We start from the raw sequence: 20,076 nt of genomic DNA on the forward strand, positions 1-20,076 counted from the left end.
TTGTAACATTAGAGTTAGCGCTTGTTGCTTCTGGATCCATCATTACTGATCTGTAAGCACCAGCCTGCATTTTACTTAGGCTGCTTATGTTGTCAACCTCAGAGCAGATCCCTGATTGGCCCAGATTGGATTTTGAGTTCTGGAAAGTGTTTGGGGTGGCACGGAGTCCAGACTGATATGCAGACCGAATCGAACGCAGAAAGAATGTTGAGCTCACGTCATCAGGATGTTTTCTTCAGAATAGCAGAGAATCTTTCATAAACATATTCAGGTCACTTCAGCTTTACAGTCTCGGCTGGACATCTGCTCAAGGCCCCAAACTATCAGAGCCAACAGATCGGTTTAAGCCTGTTCATACTCTATGAACCTATCATGAGCATGGCATTGAGGTATTTACACTGTCTGTATGTAACTTGTGTTGTATAAATCTAATAATCTCTTTCTCTCTCTCTTGTTGTCTTGCAGGACCTCCAGTAAGTAGAGCAGACGCCTTGTGTGACCTGCATGTGGTAAAGTGACTGCTTATTTTTGCACTTTGGTGCAAAGTATTTAAACTGTAAGGTCATGTTAAGCAAACCTGATGCCATTATAACAACTTGGTTGGATGCAGTGATGATGGTCAGTGTGTTATGTGGCTCAGTGTAATATGGCTTATGTTCTTTCATGGACCAAATGTTTTGAACACATTTTCCAGTTGTAAAGCATGCTCGAATTGTTCACACAGTTCTGATTCTCATTAATCATTTAGGTCTTGCTGTTTTAGAGTTCACTGTGTGAATTAACATTTTAGCTACCAGCTCTCTAAAAGTATTCAGTCAACATGTTTGTGTGGGTTTCCTTAGTGACTCTGAAGTAGCTGTGGGTGTACATGTCACTGTGAATGGTATTTGGTCAGTCATATGACAGACCAGTGATCTGTCAGCCTCCTGCCCACAGAGGGCAGGGATAGGCTTCAGCCCAGGCTCTGCACGCACAGGAGAAATGGATCACATCTTTGGTTGAATGCAGGCCTATAGTTGAAACCAAGCCTTTGGTTAAAAGGAAAACCTCCTGAATCCTGTGCCTTGATGGCACATAGTTTCCAAACATCTGGCCACTATGAGTTTGACTTTTGTACAGCTGTGTCAGTTTTAAAATCAACTCTGCCAAATGTCCCTCCCTGGAAAATTTGAGGGATAGTTCTTACAGAGGAAGTTTTAAGGTACATGAGGTCAGACAGGGAGGCGGATTTTCCACTCTCACTACACTTCTATCTCCACGGGATCAGAGCATTTTAAACTCAGAGACTTTGCTAAGATTCCACATGTGTAAATACAGATACAGTGTAGATACAGTTTGCCAAACACCTGTACCTTAATCAGGCTCAGGAATGCTAAAAAGAAGAATAAAGGTTGCGGTCCTGCTTCGGTCATTACAGTGACCTTACACATATGTTGACTGGATTCAGTCAGACAGACAGGTTTGTGATGAAAGTTCTCTGAACACATCACTCAGGCCATTTCATGGACATTAAATAGATGAATCAAAGCTAAGTCAACAGCGTGATGAAGCTTGTAAAGAACAAAGTAGATTTCATGTCTTGTCACTCCTCGACATGGACAAGCAAAATTCATTTGGATGTCCTGCTGAAACAGGTGATACTGAAAACTTTTTGATAGTCTAAACACAGATAATTGAAGTGAATGTATCAATCCACTCCTGTGACTGACTGCAAATTAGTCAAAATTTCTTTTGTGGAGCACTTTATAATTGGACATACAGTTGATAGTGCTATGGTACTCATCTCTTAAAGGCCAGTGTAATTACTTACACATCCATCTGTTGAAAACAGATGGATTGACATTAACCGGCCATGTCAGTGAACTTTTCTGTCCCTGCAGTACTCACACATTTGGACATTTTGAAATGATTAGGCTTTTGGAATCCTTCTGATCTACAAAGACAGTTTTGCCAAGAACTCCAAGAACACATGCATTCCCTCAGAGGTCACCGATTTAAAGTTATAGTTTGAAAAAAGGATAGTTATACGCACATCGCGTAGTTGAGACAGAAAACAACTTTCATGAGGGAAAAAAGGCAACGCCTGCACGCATATTCCATGCCACACAAGTTTTGAAGACAACGTTTTAATCATGCCTGGATCTTCATCAGGTCAAATGTTTGGATAGATTAAACCACACCTATATTTATACTTAATGCACACCAACAGGCTGATGAGCTCTAAACATTTGGCCTGACAAAGATCCAGGCAGGGTCGAAACATCTTCAATAAACTTGTGTGGCGTGGAGCAAATGTGCAGGTGTTGCCTTTTTCCCCTCTTAAATGTTACAATGAACATACTTTTAAGTCAAGGTAAATGTTTCATGGAGTAACATGAGTAAATGTTTTACTTTAATTTTAGCTAGTTTGTGGCACAAATCAAAATTTTGCTTGCAGGTGCTGACAGTCAGGTGCCGGATTGGCACCTGATTGTCAGCACCTGTGAGCATGGGCTCTGCTACAGTGGTCAGTTGGTGTCTAGTCCAAGAATCGTGCTAGAGTGACCAACACATACACGTTGGCTGACTTGCGCAAAATGCTAGTTGGGATGCCATCCCACAGCAGTGCGTGACCAGGCTGGTGACCAGCATGAGGAGGAGGTGAAGGACTGTTGTGGCTGTGTATAGTTCTTCCACACGCTACTGAGGCTCCTGTTTGTTAAATGAATAAATGTTAAAATGCCAATATGTCTTGTTTCTTCAGACTTTAATCATCCAATCCACCAAACAACACCAAACACGAGTCAATAGCAAAATAAGTTGTTTGGCATTGGCAGAGAAGATTTGGCAAGTTTTTCATAGTTGCAACCCACATACTCAGCTCTGCTGCTCATCTAACAAATGCATGTTCCTTACAAATAAAAGGGAAATAAACAGGCTTTCCAACATTATAAGATTTATTGACAAGAGGCATTGTTACAACGAATAAATAATATATCAAACACAAATTCCCTTACTTATTGTGCTATATTTAGTTTCACACAAGGATAAAAAAGCAGTTTTCCAGGAAGTCAATTATTCTATGCCACTCTAAAACAGCAGCCACATAGCTGACGTTCCAGTGAAACTGACTTCACACACACACACACACACACACACACACACACACACACACAGTAGTAGCTGCCACGAAAGCCCCCTGCTGTGTCGTTATGTCACTGTGTCTCTGCTAAAAAGTTGCACATGAACACACCTAACTGATGACCAACCAGCACCTATGTTCTGCGCCTGTGTGAGAGGAAATGCCCCTCCATACCAGCAGACGGTGGTTGTCTGTAATTGTCATTCAAGAATGAAACCGGAAGGACGTCATGGCAATAGTTAAATAAGATAAGATAATCCTTTATTGATCCCCACACCTCCTACTCTTCATCTCCTTTGGGACATAAAATGAGATCTCTGAATCACATGTTCTCCTCTGTAACATGCTGCATCTCTTCCCATGACAGCTGCATCTTGTCCAGTCAAAATTTCAATCACTCATGAATACACACCAAATCTGCATCATATTCCATATGGGACCAAATGCTACTTTTATTAACAGAAAAAGGACTAACTTTAATTGAAGTCCGCTGGACTGAACACATTGAAACAAAGTCTGTCTCTGACCCTCCTCAAAGAACACATTTATCCCCTGGCCTCTGCCTATGACTTGTCACCTGGCCTAACAACTTTTTTGGGGGAACCCTGGGTAGCTGTTGGCACTGTTAGAAATTTGCCAATATTTTAGACCGGATAAAAGAAACCTCTATGCCATTTGTTCTATGGATGTGCTTGTTGGAGTTTAACCTGAGCAGTGACATACAATAATGACAACAATTATTTCCAGCACATCTATCCATATATATATTATGATTTTTAATATACAGTATATTATATATATATATATATATATATATATATATATATATATATATATATATATATATGTGTGTGTGTGTGTGTATATATATATATATATATATATATATATATTATATATATAATTAATGCAGTGGTAGTGTCAGATCAGAACACAGTATCGGCTGAAAAAGGTATCGGGATGGACAAAAACATAAGGGAACCTCTCTACTTCCCATTTATTCAGAAGCTCTTTGCAAAATGGGAGCCACATGTTGGAGGCTTTCTGTGTAATTCAAGTGAAGAGCTCCTTCCGTCAGTGGACGACCTTTGCTCCCTGCAGACGGCCCCTGGAGACCCAGTAGCTAACAGGCAGGCACTTAAGTGCAGCATGTTCACTCTCAGCACCTGGCAACACACCTTCCTGGGCTGCCCTCTGAATGCCAGCCCGATTTAGTAGAAATAATGCTCCTCTAACGAACCACGCACCAGCCACACTGACCCAAAGCTTCATTACTGATGTGAGCACACATTTCTATCACATGTATGAGAGCAGAGTATTAATTAAGACCCTACAAAAAGCTGGAAATAGTAATAATAGTAATAACAGATCGTCTTGGTTGATAAATCAGTAAGGGTCACTGACACACTGGTTGCACTTTGTCTCTGGCTGCTGTATTGGTTCTGATATTAGGTAGAAGGAGATGGGCTTTCACTGAACTATGACATAGGCTACAGAGGGCCTCATTCACAAACGGGTCTTAAGAAGAGATATCTTGAAACACACACAAAGTTTTTCCAAACACTCCAACATTCATCAATATTTTCTTCTTTGGTGTTTGTTCTTATGATCAAAATGTATTCTCACAAAAGAGCACTCTTACACTCAGTTTGTTTTGACATATTTTTTGCAGAATGACAGGTTATTTTGTTTTCTTCAGTATTAAAGTTGTATAATGTTATGGGATTTAAATGACATATTTTTATGATGTATAATATTTTTGGTAATTATTTTCATTATTTTACAAAATCCATTATGGTCATTTAAAATAAACAGGACAGTAACACTTCAGTTTACATCAGTTATGTTACTGGAAACCTTGCCATTTAATGATTAGTGATTGATCGGGCTAGAAAATGTCTCAGGCCGTTCTGCTGGGTGAGACGAAAATTGACAAAGCAGTGTTCCAAGTTATTAATAACTTGAAGAAACATTGCCTGAGGTAATACAGCCCCCTACTCTGTATCTCTCTAAACACAAACACACGCACACACATACACAACACTTTTACAGCTGTAAAGCATTAAGTTTGTGGTGTGTGGGTCGGCTGTTTGATTAATGCATATTTATAACATCTCATAAATCTTTTTGTGTTATTTTATTCACTCCTCCTGATGCTTGTAAATATGACAACTGGTTTGAGGTTTGAGGTGACTCCACTACAGAACAGAGGTTCAGTGCTCCACTCTCATTTCACGTGGGCATTTAATCTCTCAACTTTCCTTCCTCTTCGGTCTCTCTGTGTGCACTCAGCCCCGCAGTTTCATGCCCTTTTATTGGGATTTGTGGGGCATTTTCCCATGCTAACAAGGATCAAGTGACATGCTTTCAACTAAGAACATGGGATTCATTATAAGAACAGAGGTGCAAACATTTCTGTAGTTTAAGAACATGTCATGAGTCTGATGTAGACTTTTCATAAGACCTTTCTTCATAACAGATTTAAGAAATAACTTTGTTGGTGAACAAGGCCCACTGTTTTCCTATGTATGGACAAAGAAGTACACACAAGTCATATATACAGGCATGGTCAAAAATATCGGCACCGTTGCAATTCTGCCAGATAATACACCACTTCTCCAAGAAAACTGCTGAAATTGCAAATGTTTTGGTATTCACATGTTTATTTCTTTTGTTTGCATGGGAACAACACAAAAAAAGAAAAAAAGTCAAACCTGATACAATTCCACACATAACTCAAAAAGGCACTGGACAAAATTTTTGGCACCCTTAACTTAATATTTGGTAGCACACCCTTTGGAAAAAATAACTGAAATCAGTCGCTTCCTGTAAGCATGAATGAGTTTCTTACACCTCTCTACTGAAATTTTGGACCACTCTTCTTTTGCAAACTGCTCCAGGTCTTTCAGATTTGAAGGATGCCTTCTCCCAACTGCTGGATTGAGATCTCTCCACAGGTGTTCTGTGGGAATTCAACCAAAACACAAGAAACTTGTGCTCCAGGATAAGCACTTAATGAGGATCCTAGGGTCACTGATCAGCAATTATGACTTACATATGAATGCCAGAGAACAGTAATAAAAAAGAAAGAAAGAGGAGGCAGAGCCAGGGTGGCAGGTCTGAACGGACAAAAAACCATCCCCGCCAGATCCGGCCGAAACCTCTTCCACCTCCCCCTCCACCCCATCACACGGACAGAGATTTCAACTGAGCACAAGAAACTTGTGCTCCAGGAATATACAGACTAAAGAAACTAGGTTTACCAATCAGCTATTATGGCTGAAATATAGAGGTCAGAGAGCAGTGAAGACTAACATATCTTTGGGGTCATCAGGTGGGAACCTTCTTACATCAGTGTTTCACCTAGTTGGTCCAACAACACCTCCAGGAGGCTAGGCCGTGAACTCTAGCATCCCAAAGCCACTCCCCTAGTGCCAGCCCTCACTGCTCCTATGCAGCCCAAACAAGCCTGCCACCTTCAGCAGACCTAGGCTCCATTTATGCGAGCTCCAGGTAGTGGCAGTACCACCTGGCTATCACAGATACAAGGCTAAGCTAAACTACTACAAAGCTCTCACAGATACAAGCTAAACTGCTAAAAAGCTATCACATTCACAAGGCTAAGCTTCACTAATACGTGGCTATCACAGATACAAGGCTAAGGCTAAGCTATGCTAGCCATGCTTGCTAGGCTAGTTATCACATGGCTGTCACAGCCTACAGACAGATACCACAGGCTACCACAGATACAAAGCCAAGCTAAGCTAACACATGGCTATCCCCCAGGAGGCCAAACTGAGCTAACTAAGTTAGCTATGCTGGCTATCACATGGCTATCACAGCCCAAACAACAATACCACCTTCAGCAGACCCAGGCTCTATTTATGCAGATTCCAGGTAGTGTGGGTGGGTGAATTTGATCAACAAATGGGATTCAGATTTGGACTCATAGCTGACCATTTCAGAACTCTCCAGTGTGTTTTGGGTCATTTTCCTCCTGGAAGACCGATGACCTCTGGTGGAGACGCAGCTTTCTGACACTGGGCACTACGTTGTGCCCCAAAATTCTTCGATAATCATCAGATTTCATGATGCCAATCGCACAGTCAAGGCAACCAGTGCCAGAAAAACATCTTTGAACCTCCACCATGTTTGACTTAAGGGACTGTGTTCTTTTCTTTGAAGGCTGCATTTCGTTTTCCGTATGCAGTGCTATGATGTACTCTACCTAAAAGCTCTACTTTAGTCTCATCTGTTCACAGTACGTTCTACCAAAAGGATTGTAGCTTCGTCATATGTTTTGGCAAACTCCAGTCTGGCTTTTTTATGCCTTTGTGTCAGCGGTGGTGTCCTCCTGGGTCTCCTACCATAACGTCCCTTTTCATTCAGATGGCGACAGATGACACTGACACTGTTGTACCCTGTGTCTGCAGGTCAGCTTGAATTTTTTTAGAAGTCAATCAAGGATCTTTATTCACCATTCCAACAATCCTTCGTTTTAATCTTACATCAATTTTGCTCTTCTGTCCACATCCAGGGAGGTTAGCTACAGTGCCATAGGCTGTGCACTTTTTGATGACATTGCACACAGTGGACACAGGAACATTAAGATCTCTGAAGATGGACTTGTAGACTTAAGATTGTCCATGTTTTTCCACAATTTTGGCTCTCAAATCCTCAGATAACTCTTTACTCTTCTTTCTTTTCTCCATGCTCAGTGTGACACACAACACAAAGGTTGAGTCAACTTTTCTCCATTTTAACTGGTTGCAGGTGTGATTACTATATTGCCCACACCTGTTACTTGCCACAGGTGGGTCTAACTACAAATTACAGGGGCATCACATGCTTGAAATGCAATTATTTCTTTCAGTTTTAAAAAGGTGCCCATAATTTTGGCCAGTCCATTATTTGAGTTCTGTGTGAAATTTGATCAAGTTTGAGTTTTCTTCTCTGTTTTCTTGTGTTATTCCAAAGCAAACAAAAGAAATAAATATGTGAATCCCAAAAGTATTGCATTTTCTACTGTTTAACTCTTTATCCACAACATGATGACATCAAACACATAGAAAGTTCATGCTAATCTGTAGGAGGCTACAATTCAATTGCAATGAAAAAAGTTGACAAGGCAAAAACATAATCTGAATGTACAACATGAAAGAAATGAAAATATTTAACACCTGTGACCTGAAAAATGGCTGAGAGAGCTTGCCATGCAAATCTGTAGCACCTTTATTGTCACAAATATGTGTAGAAACCTATCTTACCACTTTACAGTTACTCCACAAAAGTAAAAAAGTTGGATTTCCAACCTGGCAAAGTAGGCAAAGGCCCAAAGATCCTGAGAAAGCGTGGCCACTGAAGGCCAGGGTTTGTTTCATCCATCCATCACCCCCTCCCACCTGCAGCCTTGTGCTCCTTATATTAAATTGTGACTGACAGTGTTTCAACCTGACACAGTCCTGCCAAGTTTCAGGCAGATGGGACAGGTTCCGTCCGACCACATTCTCATATGATGCTGCCCGTCTGCGTATCATGCGGACATGGTAGGTAAATGGATTGCACTTGTATAGCGCTATTTTACTCTTTTTGACTACTTAAAGCGCTTTCACACTACATGTCACATTCACCCAGTCACAGACACATTCACATTGGTGGCCGTACAAGCTACCACCAGATACTCAAGAACAAAACATATTAACCAACAACACAAACCATTAGGAAACACTTCTGTTAAAAGGCCCGATGACTAAAGAAAAACTCTTTCTTTCAAAACAAGTGCTTCCACGCACGCACATTCTGATGGCGAGCAATTTTGGGTTCAGTATCTTACCCAAGGATACTTTGACATGTTGACTGGAGGAGCTGGGGATCAAACTGCTGAGCTTCCTATTAGAGGTTGACCTGGTCTTCCTCTGAACCACAGCCACTGCATAATAACACTGTGGCCACTTTTGTCTGGCTGTGGTCTCACCTGCTGTTTCAAGGGACGCGTCATGTGGACGCGAAAGGTGGCTATTGGGATTGCAATCTTCCACCAAAATCACTGAGCCACCTTTCAATAATCCAACAAGACTTCTGGTAGAGTATTCTTTTAAGTTAGACAAAACATTTGTCATGATGCATTATCAAGCCCCTGCACAAAAGGAATTCTTAACACAAAAGCATTGACACAGTATCTCTGTCTGTCAGCTGAGGGGGATAGATTAGTGATTGTTAGTGACTGATTGACCACTGACCTCAGAGCAGCAGAAAAGGTCAAACCTATATTTTAATTTCTTATTTTAGACACATATCTCCTTCTTTGATCAGTTCACTGTTTCCCGACCTAAGGGGCAGGACCTCACATGAAGTCACAAGTTTAATCACAATATTAACAGAAAAATCAGTTCTAAGTAGACATTTATATTCAATCATTAAAGCCAGTAAACAAGGGCTCAGAAGGATGTTTTATGTTCCTTCCATCCCAGATTACTGATGTGAGAGGAGTGACTTCCCCTCTCCTGCTGTCGCCCATGCACTTTCTCTCTCTCTCTCTCTTTCTCTCTGTCTCTCTTTCTCCCTCTCTCTCTATGTCATGCCAGCATTCAGTTATAATTCTCTTCAGTAAGGCATCAGCATCAAAGCAGCTTTTTGGAAAACGTCAAGAGTTCCTGTTTTGACTTCCAACCAATTAGCATTCCATCCTTTCCTAAAGAGCTGCTCACACAAGCAGCGTTTGTTTTCTGCTCGCTCAATGAAACAAAACATACTTGACCTCCGACTATGTGCTCCATCTTGTTCTCAGAACCTGACCAGAACTGAAAGCCATTGTATTCTCACTCTTTGTGATTTACTTTTGATGAAAGCATCTATGCTGACTATGTTGTTATCCGCATTGGAAAAATACTCGAGTACAGTGAGGTCAGCTAGGAGCTAAGAACAGGAGTTTTAACACAGAAACATCAGACCTTTCAGCATGCGTTTTCAAAAATCAATCTTTGCATGAGTCTTTCTGGTGAAATTAAGAAAGTATTTGTTCTTTTATGTGTTGTGTGTTCATTTGTGTTAAAATATGATTGGGTGAATGCCTGTAGACCAGAGTCTATAGAAGCATGTTACTGCATCAGCAGTGTTCTTTCTGTGTGCTGTCACTGAGCTTAAAAGGCCAAAATAAAACATGTTCATACAAGACAGTGACCATCTCATGTCTCTCCATCACATTTATTCTGGCCTGGTTCAGTGCAGACAGATTTCATTATGTTGACTTTATCTTTAATATGTTCTCTTTCCTTTTGTACCAATTCTCTCTTACCCTTTTTCAGGGTCCTCCTGGACGAGCAGGCTTTCCGGTAACTCTCTTTTCAACTTGTGTCTCTGTATGGCTCTACATACACAGCAATATTTGCATGTGTGAATAGTAATCTCTGCTGTATTGATGTCTTGCCTGCTCTCTGCTGAGTCTTTGATTGGATGAGTTGAAATGATCATAGTGAATTTCAATCCGTCCAGCTATTGATGGCCATAGCTGTCTCTGAGACTTTTTGTGAAAATCAGTGTACAAATTTCTTTAAAAAAAAAAACTCTGTCTCCAACAAAATATATGATAGCCTTCACTGTATTTGTTTTGAAGGAAGCAGGAGTGCTGCACTAAGTTAGGCTATGAAACTTTTGATATAGGAAATAACAAAAACTCCATCTCACAAATTTAAGCTTTAATTCAGAAGCAATACTTTGTTTTGGATGACCAATAGTTTAAGGCTTGTTATTATCTTCTGCAAACTACTTCATATTGCAGTGTGTAATGTCAGATTGTTGAGCTATCAAGTAGCATGCTGGTCACACATTATATTGGGCCTCAACTACTAATCTGTGCATTGAAAGGTTCTTATTCTGCACATAAAATATGTGCGCCTGCAAAACATCCGATTCATGACCCGTGCGCACCAGCTGAGTTTGTTCTTACCAACGTTCCTATATTGGTAAAAATTAGAATCATTGTAAACCTGCCTGCTGTCTGTGATCAGTATACTGCCAAGCCCAAATACTTGATGAGGATGAAAAGTCAAGGATGAAAAAGTGCATCATTACTAAATTAATAGAATATTTACTATCAAATCCTGTTTTAATGAATGCAGTTTTAATATGCTCTGCATTTAGTTAAAGGTGTTTACATTTTCAACGACAGCAGGGCCTTTATCATTTGTGCGTATGCATAGTCTGAGGCAGTTCTAAATTTGTTGGCACAGTAATAAAAAAATTCTGGTAAGAAAACATTTGGGAATTCAGGATTTCTACTAAAATGTTCATATGCACAGTTTTAGCAACGAGTTGTGCGTGCGCACTGTTTGTGAATGAGGCCTAATGTGACTAATGCAGCGTGCAGTCACTATGGAAGTGTTGTTCATACACTAGTTACAGCCAGTTCTCACTCCAAACTTGTCACATAGTGTCACTCTGTCAGTGCTTTCGGCATATGAGTGTGATGCCAAAAGCCACCTTCCACGTACAACCAGAATACGGCTGGATGATGTCAAATGACAGCGCAGTTGGACGTAACCAGTGGCGTTGTTATCATATGCTAGTGGACGGCCAGAACGCACAGGAAGCGTCCACATGCAACATGCTGGCTGGCATCACGTGAAAGCACAACCAAACAAACAAACAGAACTGGTTGCGTGTGCATGAAATGCTGAAGGAAAGCGGCAGGTAATAATGCAGGTAACCATGTAATATAAGGAGCCCGCATGCTCTTATAGAGTTGGTGGGTGAGGAGGTGGATAGGTCCGACAAACAGCTTACTTTGTGTGGGAGTGCAAAGTTTACTTCTCATGTGGATGTGTTTGGTTCTTTTCTACACCTCAACATGTGCTTATTTTGCCGAGACCTAACCATCTGTGACTTTGTTGCCTAATCCCAACCATCATGATGGTCCGCACAGTTGTGTAAACATAAGGACCACGCTGCTTTCACAGACAGAGCAGCACCATGTGACGGGTTTAGAGTGAGAATGTGTTGGTAGTTACGTTGTCACATTCTTGTGTGTGTCTGATACTTGCCATAAAGCACCTGGACTGAAGTTTGGTATTAAGTCATGAAATATAGAATATAAATATCTTTGTTTATGATCAGTGTCTAAGCTCCATTTTAACATCACATATCATCTCTGTGTGCACCAACCGGCACAAGCAGTGAACATCCTGTCAGCTAATTTTGCTAAATAACACAGTAACACAGCCAAAAGCAAACAATATGATTGGTTGATGCTTCACCGCATCATTGGAGCACTGAGGAAAGATGAAGCCAGGCAATATGACAGCATAGAAAAACATGATTTCAAAGATAGAGGAAAAACAAGGGTTAAATGGGGCCATTGAGTGCTGATGTTCACAGGCACTCCAACATCAGACTGATATTCATAGATTTATTTGATAAATGTTTACTCTGGTAAAAAATTAACCAAGACAGGATTACATTTTTCTACACAACAAGCAAGCTAATTATATTTATGTGAATGTATTTTGAGGGAAAGTTCCATCCATCAATGGCTTATCATACAACTCAAATGCCCAGAGAAAGATTCAAATGAGTCGAACTACCTGATTTTATATTATTTCTATGATCATGTCTCAGTTCAGAAACATCTGAGATGTCAGTACAGCAGTGAACTGTGTGCTCTCACATCATGATAACTCCAGCAGCTGGATGCGTCATGCCATGGCCTCTGGGTTGTTTTATTCAGTTTCTGTCTTTTTCTGCCACAGCTTGAATGTAACGATAATCCTATCTCTCTGACCAAATCTGCTTCTGTTTGATCACATCTACCTTCATCAGTGTAACTGTTCTGCTGCTGCTGCTAAGCTAGCGCTCTCAGCATGTCGAAACCCACATGCTTCCTTTCATGACAGCAGGTGGCCCTCGAGTATCTGACCTTTGTCCTCAGTAGTCAGGTACAAACAGCAAACCCCACATTTGGTTCCGCCAGGCTGGCTTGTAAAACAGGTCCATAAAAGTGTCTCAGGTTGAGAAAACTGCTGTGTTTTCTCCCATGGTCATTTGCTGGAGTTTCACTGACAGTTTGTCTCAAATTGAGGATGAAATTCAGCCCAGGAGTAGTGATCAATTACACCCGTCAAGCAGCAGGAAATGAAATCATGAGTGGTCTTTGACTGAATGAGGCTGGGAGGATGTGGTTTTTGGAACAAGGGCCTAAAAGAATTTAAAATCAGGGTGCATTGTTTCCTATCGACCAGGTTCTTTCAGCATATGACATCATAGCTCATAGACCTCACATACACCATGATGGATCATACACATTGTTGCCTTATCACGCCCCCCCCCCCCCCCTCTCTCTCTCTCACACACACACACACACACACACACAAACGCACACACACATAAACTGCAAATTCAGTGCATTTACAAAGTCAGACTGGTTAGGGGTTGATTTGTGCTTTCATGTGTACACCTCAACCACCCTGCTCGATAGCACCAGGCGCTTAGAAAGAAGTCGAACAGCATAAATTCATAGACAAATGCTGGAAAAACAGAAGAGGAAGAAGAAGAAGGGAAGGGAAGTAAACAAAACAAGATGAAGGTAAAAATAACTCATGAAAACCAAACTTATCATGAAAAAGAAATTCTCAAACCAAAATCAGGGTGATGAGAACTACCTTCAGTGACAGAAACCATCTTTGGGAAAAATTTATTTGGCGTATACTTTGAGTTTTTAGTTCAACCTATGACAATTGACTTACATGGAGGGGCAGGTCTTAGGACTTGTACTGCAGTCAAACACTAGGGGGCAGTCGAGATTGAATAACCTCACTTTGGGGGAGCTGTCATGTTGTCTATCTTTATATACAGTCTATGGGTGCAACACATGAACTGAATGAGGTTTCACAAACACTTAATAGATCTCAGGGCTTTAAAACCATCTTGAGTGAAGGTTATATTTTGTGGTTACAGCAAATAATCATGTGAGGCACTTTGTAAAGCCCCCTGCTCCGGATTAAAACCATTTTTGGCGGTGGCAGATTCTCCCTGTGGCCTTGGTTTAAATCAGAACCTTGGACAGGGTTTCAAAGAGGCCAGCTGGAGCCTGATGGTATTTAAAGGCTTTCAAAAATATACCACATACTAATGACAGAGACAGCAGCACATCTGATGCATTGGGACTGAAAACAGTTAAAGCCAGGTCCAGACTCAGCATGCACAGACGAGATGAGGGGTGAGAAAGTTAGGCACTTCGTCTTCATCAACACTGACGGTCATATCATGTGAAATCTCCTGTCTGCAGGGCAACACCAGATTTCAGCATAAGTCCATGGGTATGTTGCTTGGAAAGATGATTGATGGTTTACATCTTATTCAGACATCATCATGAATCATTCTGATGGTACACATGCAGCTTTCATTGAATTGTCAGTGGTCTTTGTTTTGCTGGTCACGAGACATGGACAAATTCCTCCTCATCTGTTAGAGAAAGTGTTCCAGATAATGTAACTGATAAACTGAAAATTTGGCTAAAATGCCTGCAGAAGCTGGATGTGGAGGACTTTCTTCCTGCACAAATAAAAATAGCAAATGGACCTCCCATAAAAAACTCATTAGCTGAATACTTTGCCAGGGGAGAAACAGGTTCTCACTCTGAACTTGTCATGTTACATGCCACTCTGTCAGGACATTCTGCGTCTACTTATGAGGTTTTAGGTATCCTTTTGTGTCAGCTGTTTACACATGCAGAGAGCAGCATGGTCTTTATGTTACACTGTTACACAACAGTGCAGACTGTCACAATCGTTAAGATTAGGCAAGAAAGTCACTGATGGTTAGGTTTTGGCAAAAGAGGCACATGGGAAAGTGTAGTAAAAACAATAATAAATACACACACATCCACACGGGAAGTGAACTGCAGACTACTACTGCAGACTGCAGACTAATACGAAAGTCAGTTGTTTATGGGACCCATCCACCTCCTCACCTGCCCACCTGCCCACTCTATAAGTGCACTCATGCTTCTTACATTAAGTGGTTACCAGCAGGGTTGTTACCTGACGCTGTCCTTGAGTGTTTCATGTGCACACGACTGGTGCCTTCCGGTCTGCCACCAGCGTGTGATAACAACAGTGTGAAAGGTGTAAAAAGGGTACTTTGCCATTTTTCAACCAGCTTTATATTATAACAATGTGGGTAGTATGCTTACATACCTGCCTCGATATCCCTCCTTCCTCCTCCTGGATAAACACTGCAATTTAAGTCATTTGGTAGAGTTTCGCTGGCTTTGGGGCTGTTGCCATAACTACAGACTGTACTTTCGCATTTACGTATTGTTCGCCACTGCAGACACAAAGAGTAAAGAGCTGGATCAAGGGACTTACTCGCCCCTCTCTCAAATTCGGTCTGAAATCCAATCAAATGGTAAAACTAGGCAATGCTGATTGTATATAAATCAATATTATGTTGCTGAACTGCCTATTTCTCTCATGACATGTTTTTAGAAACATATTTTATGTTTGGGTGCCATACTGCTTCCTGCACAGTGAAAAAAGAGGCTGCAAAAACTGAGATCAAACTATAAAACTTGGTGGCTCTGATTAAATATAAACCAAGATTATGTGACTTAGTTGCATATTTCACACTTCAAATGTTTTCAGAAACACTTCTCAGCCTGCTGTTCAACTGTAATACAAGATTGTCGGCCACCGCTGTTTCACACGGACTATTGCAGATAACGTACCTACCAGCAAGAGCATTTATTGGTCTGGTAAAAGTACTCCCTTTATATCGATGAAATACTTCTTTAAATCAGACTGACATCTCACAGTGGCAGATTCAAACCCCTTATACATGTGTCCGCTCACAATATCAAAGGCACTCAAGTAAAAAACAAAAATGCTGTTTGTGCATTTGGTCAGGCTGTCCGTCTAATTCAGAATTGAAGAGTTCTTTACTTGCATTAACTTTCAGATCAAGAAATTGCACATTCTTTTAATTTAGATTTTAATATTGATGATAACATTGACCTTCTCTCTCTCTCTAGTCTTAACATCAGGCATGGCATGGTTAACTGACTAAGCCCTCTCAACACAAATGAGTCTAGTCCGTAACAGGATACCATGGCATTAGGACTTTTACAAACCAGTATTAACATCTCTTTCCCAGCAGTGGCACCTATAAGGTTCAATGACCAATTCTAACAATGTCAGTGATGTATAGCAACAACTGACCCATTATATGGTTGAATCGGATTCAAATGATTCAATTTTGATTCTATTTACTTGAACTGATTGAGATTAGCTTCATGAAGTGCCTTGAAAAGACAAGGCACTTCATGAGTGCACGCTACAAGAGCTCCTGATTCTAAATGTCATGGTATCCCTTTAAGAGTTCTCCTCAGTCTAACCTTCTTATTGACCCTTGTTCCTTCTGAATTTGCATTGGCGAATAGGGTGACAAAGGAAGTATGGGAATTCCTGGGAGAATGGTGAGTGACTTGGGCTTGTTGATCACTGTGGTACTATTTTTTTTTATGATATGGCCAATGAAAAAAGCAACATATTAGTTCGAAGAAAAGAGGTGCTTTAAGCAAAAGGTACCTATGGTCTACCCACATCAGTAGTTTCACTTATGTTGGCTGATAAGAGCTCTCATTAGGTGCAAGTGGTGATGTCCACACTGTCTGATTGACATCTCCCTCACCTGTAAGCGTGGGACAAATCAGAGGACAAAAACCTTAATCATTACAGAAATCCTGTGACCTCTGTACACCCAAGAGGAGTTTACCCTGAACAGAGGGCTAAATCAAGCAAAATAACTGAAAATGCCTGTGGGGATGTTCGGGGCCTTTAACTGAATTATTGATTATATTAATATTGTAAGTGCAGTAGTGTAATTGTTGACCATTTGTCATGGTAAAGCTTCAAGAGAGCATGAAATAGCTGATAAGATAAATCTGTAAATTGTAATATGGTAATTATTGTAGCATTATACAAATATGAAATACAACTGTTATCACCACTACAGATAATACAGTGCTATGTTATGTGTAGTGATGGATGGATGGATGATAATAAGGCAGGATGCAAACAGCTATATTTGATAAAAGCCCATATTGGCAGTGCCATATTCTCTGCAGAGAGACAGACTTCAGAATACACTCTGAATGTGTCTTTGGGGCCTAACAGTTGTCAGTTTTAATATATTCTTTAGGTTTTAGACATTTCTGTGTGTTATTTAAGACAACCTGTGCTTGATGTCCCTTTCAGCCCACCCAAGCTGTTGAGTGTAGTTGAACCACTTTTTACAAAATATATTTGACTGTGGTATTACCTGAGCAGTTAACGGTCTGTAATTCACCGGGTTACTACTCAGTTCATTTGGCCAGTTTTGAACCATTCTTTTGGATATGGCCATATTTTAAAAAAAATTCAGCCCTGCCGCATGTGGATATTATGTATTTAAGACATATTTTTCATTCATATGACACCATGATCTCCATAGCTCACAGGCCTTTTACCCTGGCTAAGGTATTTCACAATGTAAAATTCAGAGTGTTCAGTTATCAGACTAGGGTTAGCGTTTTTTAAATGTTCATGGTGACTGTTTGTGGTTGGTCATAGCAGATATCCTATATTCACATTCAAAGCAGCCAGAAAGGCCTGCAAAACATCTTTCAGACTGAGGATACTATGAATTAGAAACATCAGAATTATTTCAGTATTCAAGTCAGTCAAACCCTGTCCCCCAAACAGATGTTTCCCTTGTTCCCTCCTCAAAGGAAGTGGCATATAGTGGCTTGTTAAACCCATACTCAAAATTGTTGTATAGCAGTGTACTTTAGAAAAGTCTATCTTGTTGCTGCACAGGTTAGCGCACTGCAGTCCTGCAGGCATGCTTTGGACGAACTTGACTCACACAATGACGTCAGACTAACAACACAAGTCTTTTCAAGATGTTGAATCATCTGTTATATCTGTTTTAAAGTGTTCATGATATGTGACGACATTCGCTGTATGAATAATGAAAAAAATTAAAAGGATGTCGGAATATCTGTTTGGGAAAGTTACAAAAAGTGTTGGATGAACAATTGATTGTGTCATAAGACAGGATGTGTCCCATACTGTTAGATGGCCTGATGAGCACTTTGTTTGAAGCATACTGAGACCTTTAGCTGCCACTTAGCTCCACTTAACCTACACATACAGTAGCTTGCCTTATTCCTTTCACCACCTCCCAATCATTAGTCCTGAGTATGCTGCATGCCCCAGACCCTCTCTATGTCTCTAACAGTGGTTCCTCTCTCTCTTGTGTCTCTCTCCTCCCTTCACAACTTCTTGCATGTGACTGTGTCTGCTGTGACTGATCCCAGGGCTTAAAAGGACAAGCAGGGGAGAAGGTAAGTTTAGGACCATGTGCCATAGAGTGCCCAGGAATAATGTTTTTCTGTAGGCCAACCCCGAAGCTAACTATGCGCTGGTTTTTCCTTGTCAAAAAGCCTACTGAATTTTTCCATTAGATTTGGGATCATTGCAGAAAATAAGCTCTGTGGTAAACAAACATTCATGATACTTGCATTTTGTTGTTGTTAGTAAGATTATCTTCACAACTGAACACCACTTTTAGTATATTTAAAGCATAAATCCAGATGTAAAAGGCAAAAGTACTGCACTACCACTACTTGTGTCGCCAACACTATAAGGTTGCAAAGCCATGTTAATCACTGTTTGGTGTGATAATGTTCTGTAGTTCTGTACTGCACTACCACTACTTGTGTTGCCAACACTATAAGGTTGCAAAGCCGTGTTAATCGCTGTTCGGTGTGATAATGTTATGTAGTCTTCTTTAGCCATTTATTAGCAACCACATTTTTTAAGACACATTAACATTTCAAAGTTTACAGTGGGGTATTTACTGATGTATTTGATGCCGTAGAATATTTGTGAAAGTCTATTCAGTTTGTGGTAACCACAGACTTTATTTCTAAACAAAAACCCATAAAAAAATATTGACTTTGAGACAAGGGGACTGGAGGTGCAGGATTTCCGGGATTTGGGACTCATTCCTCGGGTTCTCTATTAGCAGAATTGCATTAAAATGTTTATCACCCGTTGACAAAATTGAGCCATATGTTTGTATTTTTGATTTGGTGTCCTTTGTTACTTTGGTCATTTCTGGACTAGTGTGCCTGCATCAGTGTGATGAGTTGTAGTAAAACTCTGAGTTATGAATCAGCTGCTCATGTGATGCATGGCTAAACTGTGACTTGTGGTGGTTAGCAGGGCAGAGCTGTGCACTGCACTGTGTGCACAGGTAGCATGTGATTTATATCAGTGTTTTCAAACAGCATGAGGGTCATATTCTGTAAATGGTTTCCCACCCTGGTTGGATTACTTGAACTCTTCACACCATGAAACACAATAGCAACGATTTGTCATATAAGCGTCTGAAAGTTCAAATTTAAGACTCCCCAAAGAAAGTGGAGAAATGTTTATAGAGGCCGCAGCAGAGTACACGAGGAGATTCTTAAAGTGCGATGTGAATGAATAGAGTCATGTATGGAGATAAATACATGTTGTTACTTCTGCATTGCACAACCAGTAAATCTAAGCCCTCTGTCTTGTAGATGTTACCATAAATATAAGCTGCCAGATGGGAAAGAAAAGATTGATATTGGCCTCAAGATGGAGATTACATGTAATTCAAATTTTACTGTAGGCTCCGATTTCTCCCGCTTGGCTTAATGAATTGAAAGAGTGTGTCAACAGAGACGGTAAACATGCAGTAAATCAGTCACTGTTAGCAGCACAGGCACATAAAAATCAAAAAGATCAGTTTTATTTACATCTGTGGAATGAACTCTAACTGCAGAGTATGTGATGTCTGCTGCACTTTGGTGAAGGTATTGAAGTTCATTGATGAAAATGAACTCAGATGTGAAAGTAACGTCAAGGTAAATGCATAGCTGCTTACAAGTA

The 20,076-nt window shown here is 40.5% G+C and overlaps 1 protein-coding gene across 18 annotated transcripts in view; it reads left to right on the top strand.

Annotated features, from left to right (window-relative positions):
- Positions 1-20,076, top strand: part of col13a1 (collagen, type XIII, alpha 1) — a 155,309-nt gene that overhangs the window by 65,494 nt on the left and 69,739 nt on the right. For 17 of the 18 annotated variants that reach the window (XM_042501749.1, XM_042501757.1, XM_042501752.1 and 14 more), the window contains exons 3-6: positions 466-473; positions 10,426-10,452; positions 16,551-16,586; positions 18,471-18,497. In XM_042501749.1, the coding sequence (XP_042357683.1) occupies positions 466-473; positions 10,426-10,452; positions 16,551-16,586; positions 18,471-18,497 (98 nt within the window). The remainder of the gene's footprint in view (positions 1-465; positions 474-10,425; positions 10,453-16,550; positions 16,587-18,470; positions 18,498-20,076) is intronic. The other variant, XM_042501754.1, reaches the window with a different exon arrangement.

Source organism: Plectropomus leopardus, chromosome 15, assembly GCF_008729295.1.
Source record: "Plectropomus leopardus isolate mb chromosome 15, YSFRI_Pleo_2.0, whole genome shotgun sequence".
NCBI classification, from domain to species: domain Eukaryota; kingdom Metazoa; phylum Chordata; class Actinopteri; order Perciformes; family Serranidae; genus Plectropomus; species Plectropomus leopardus.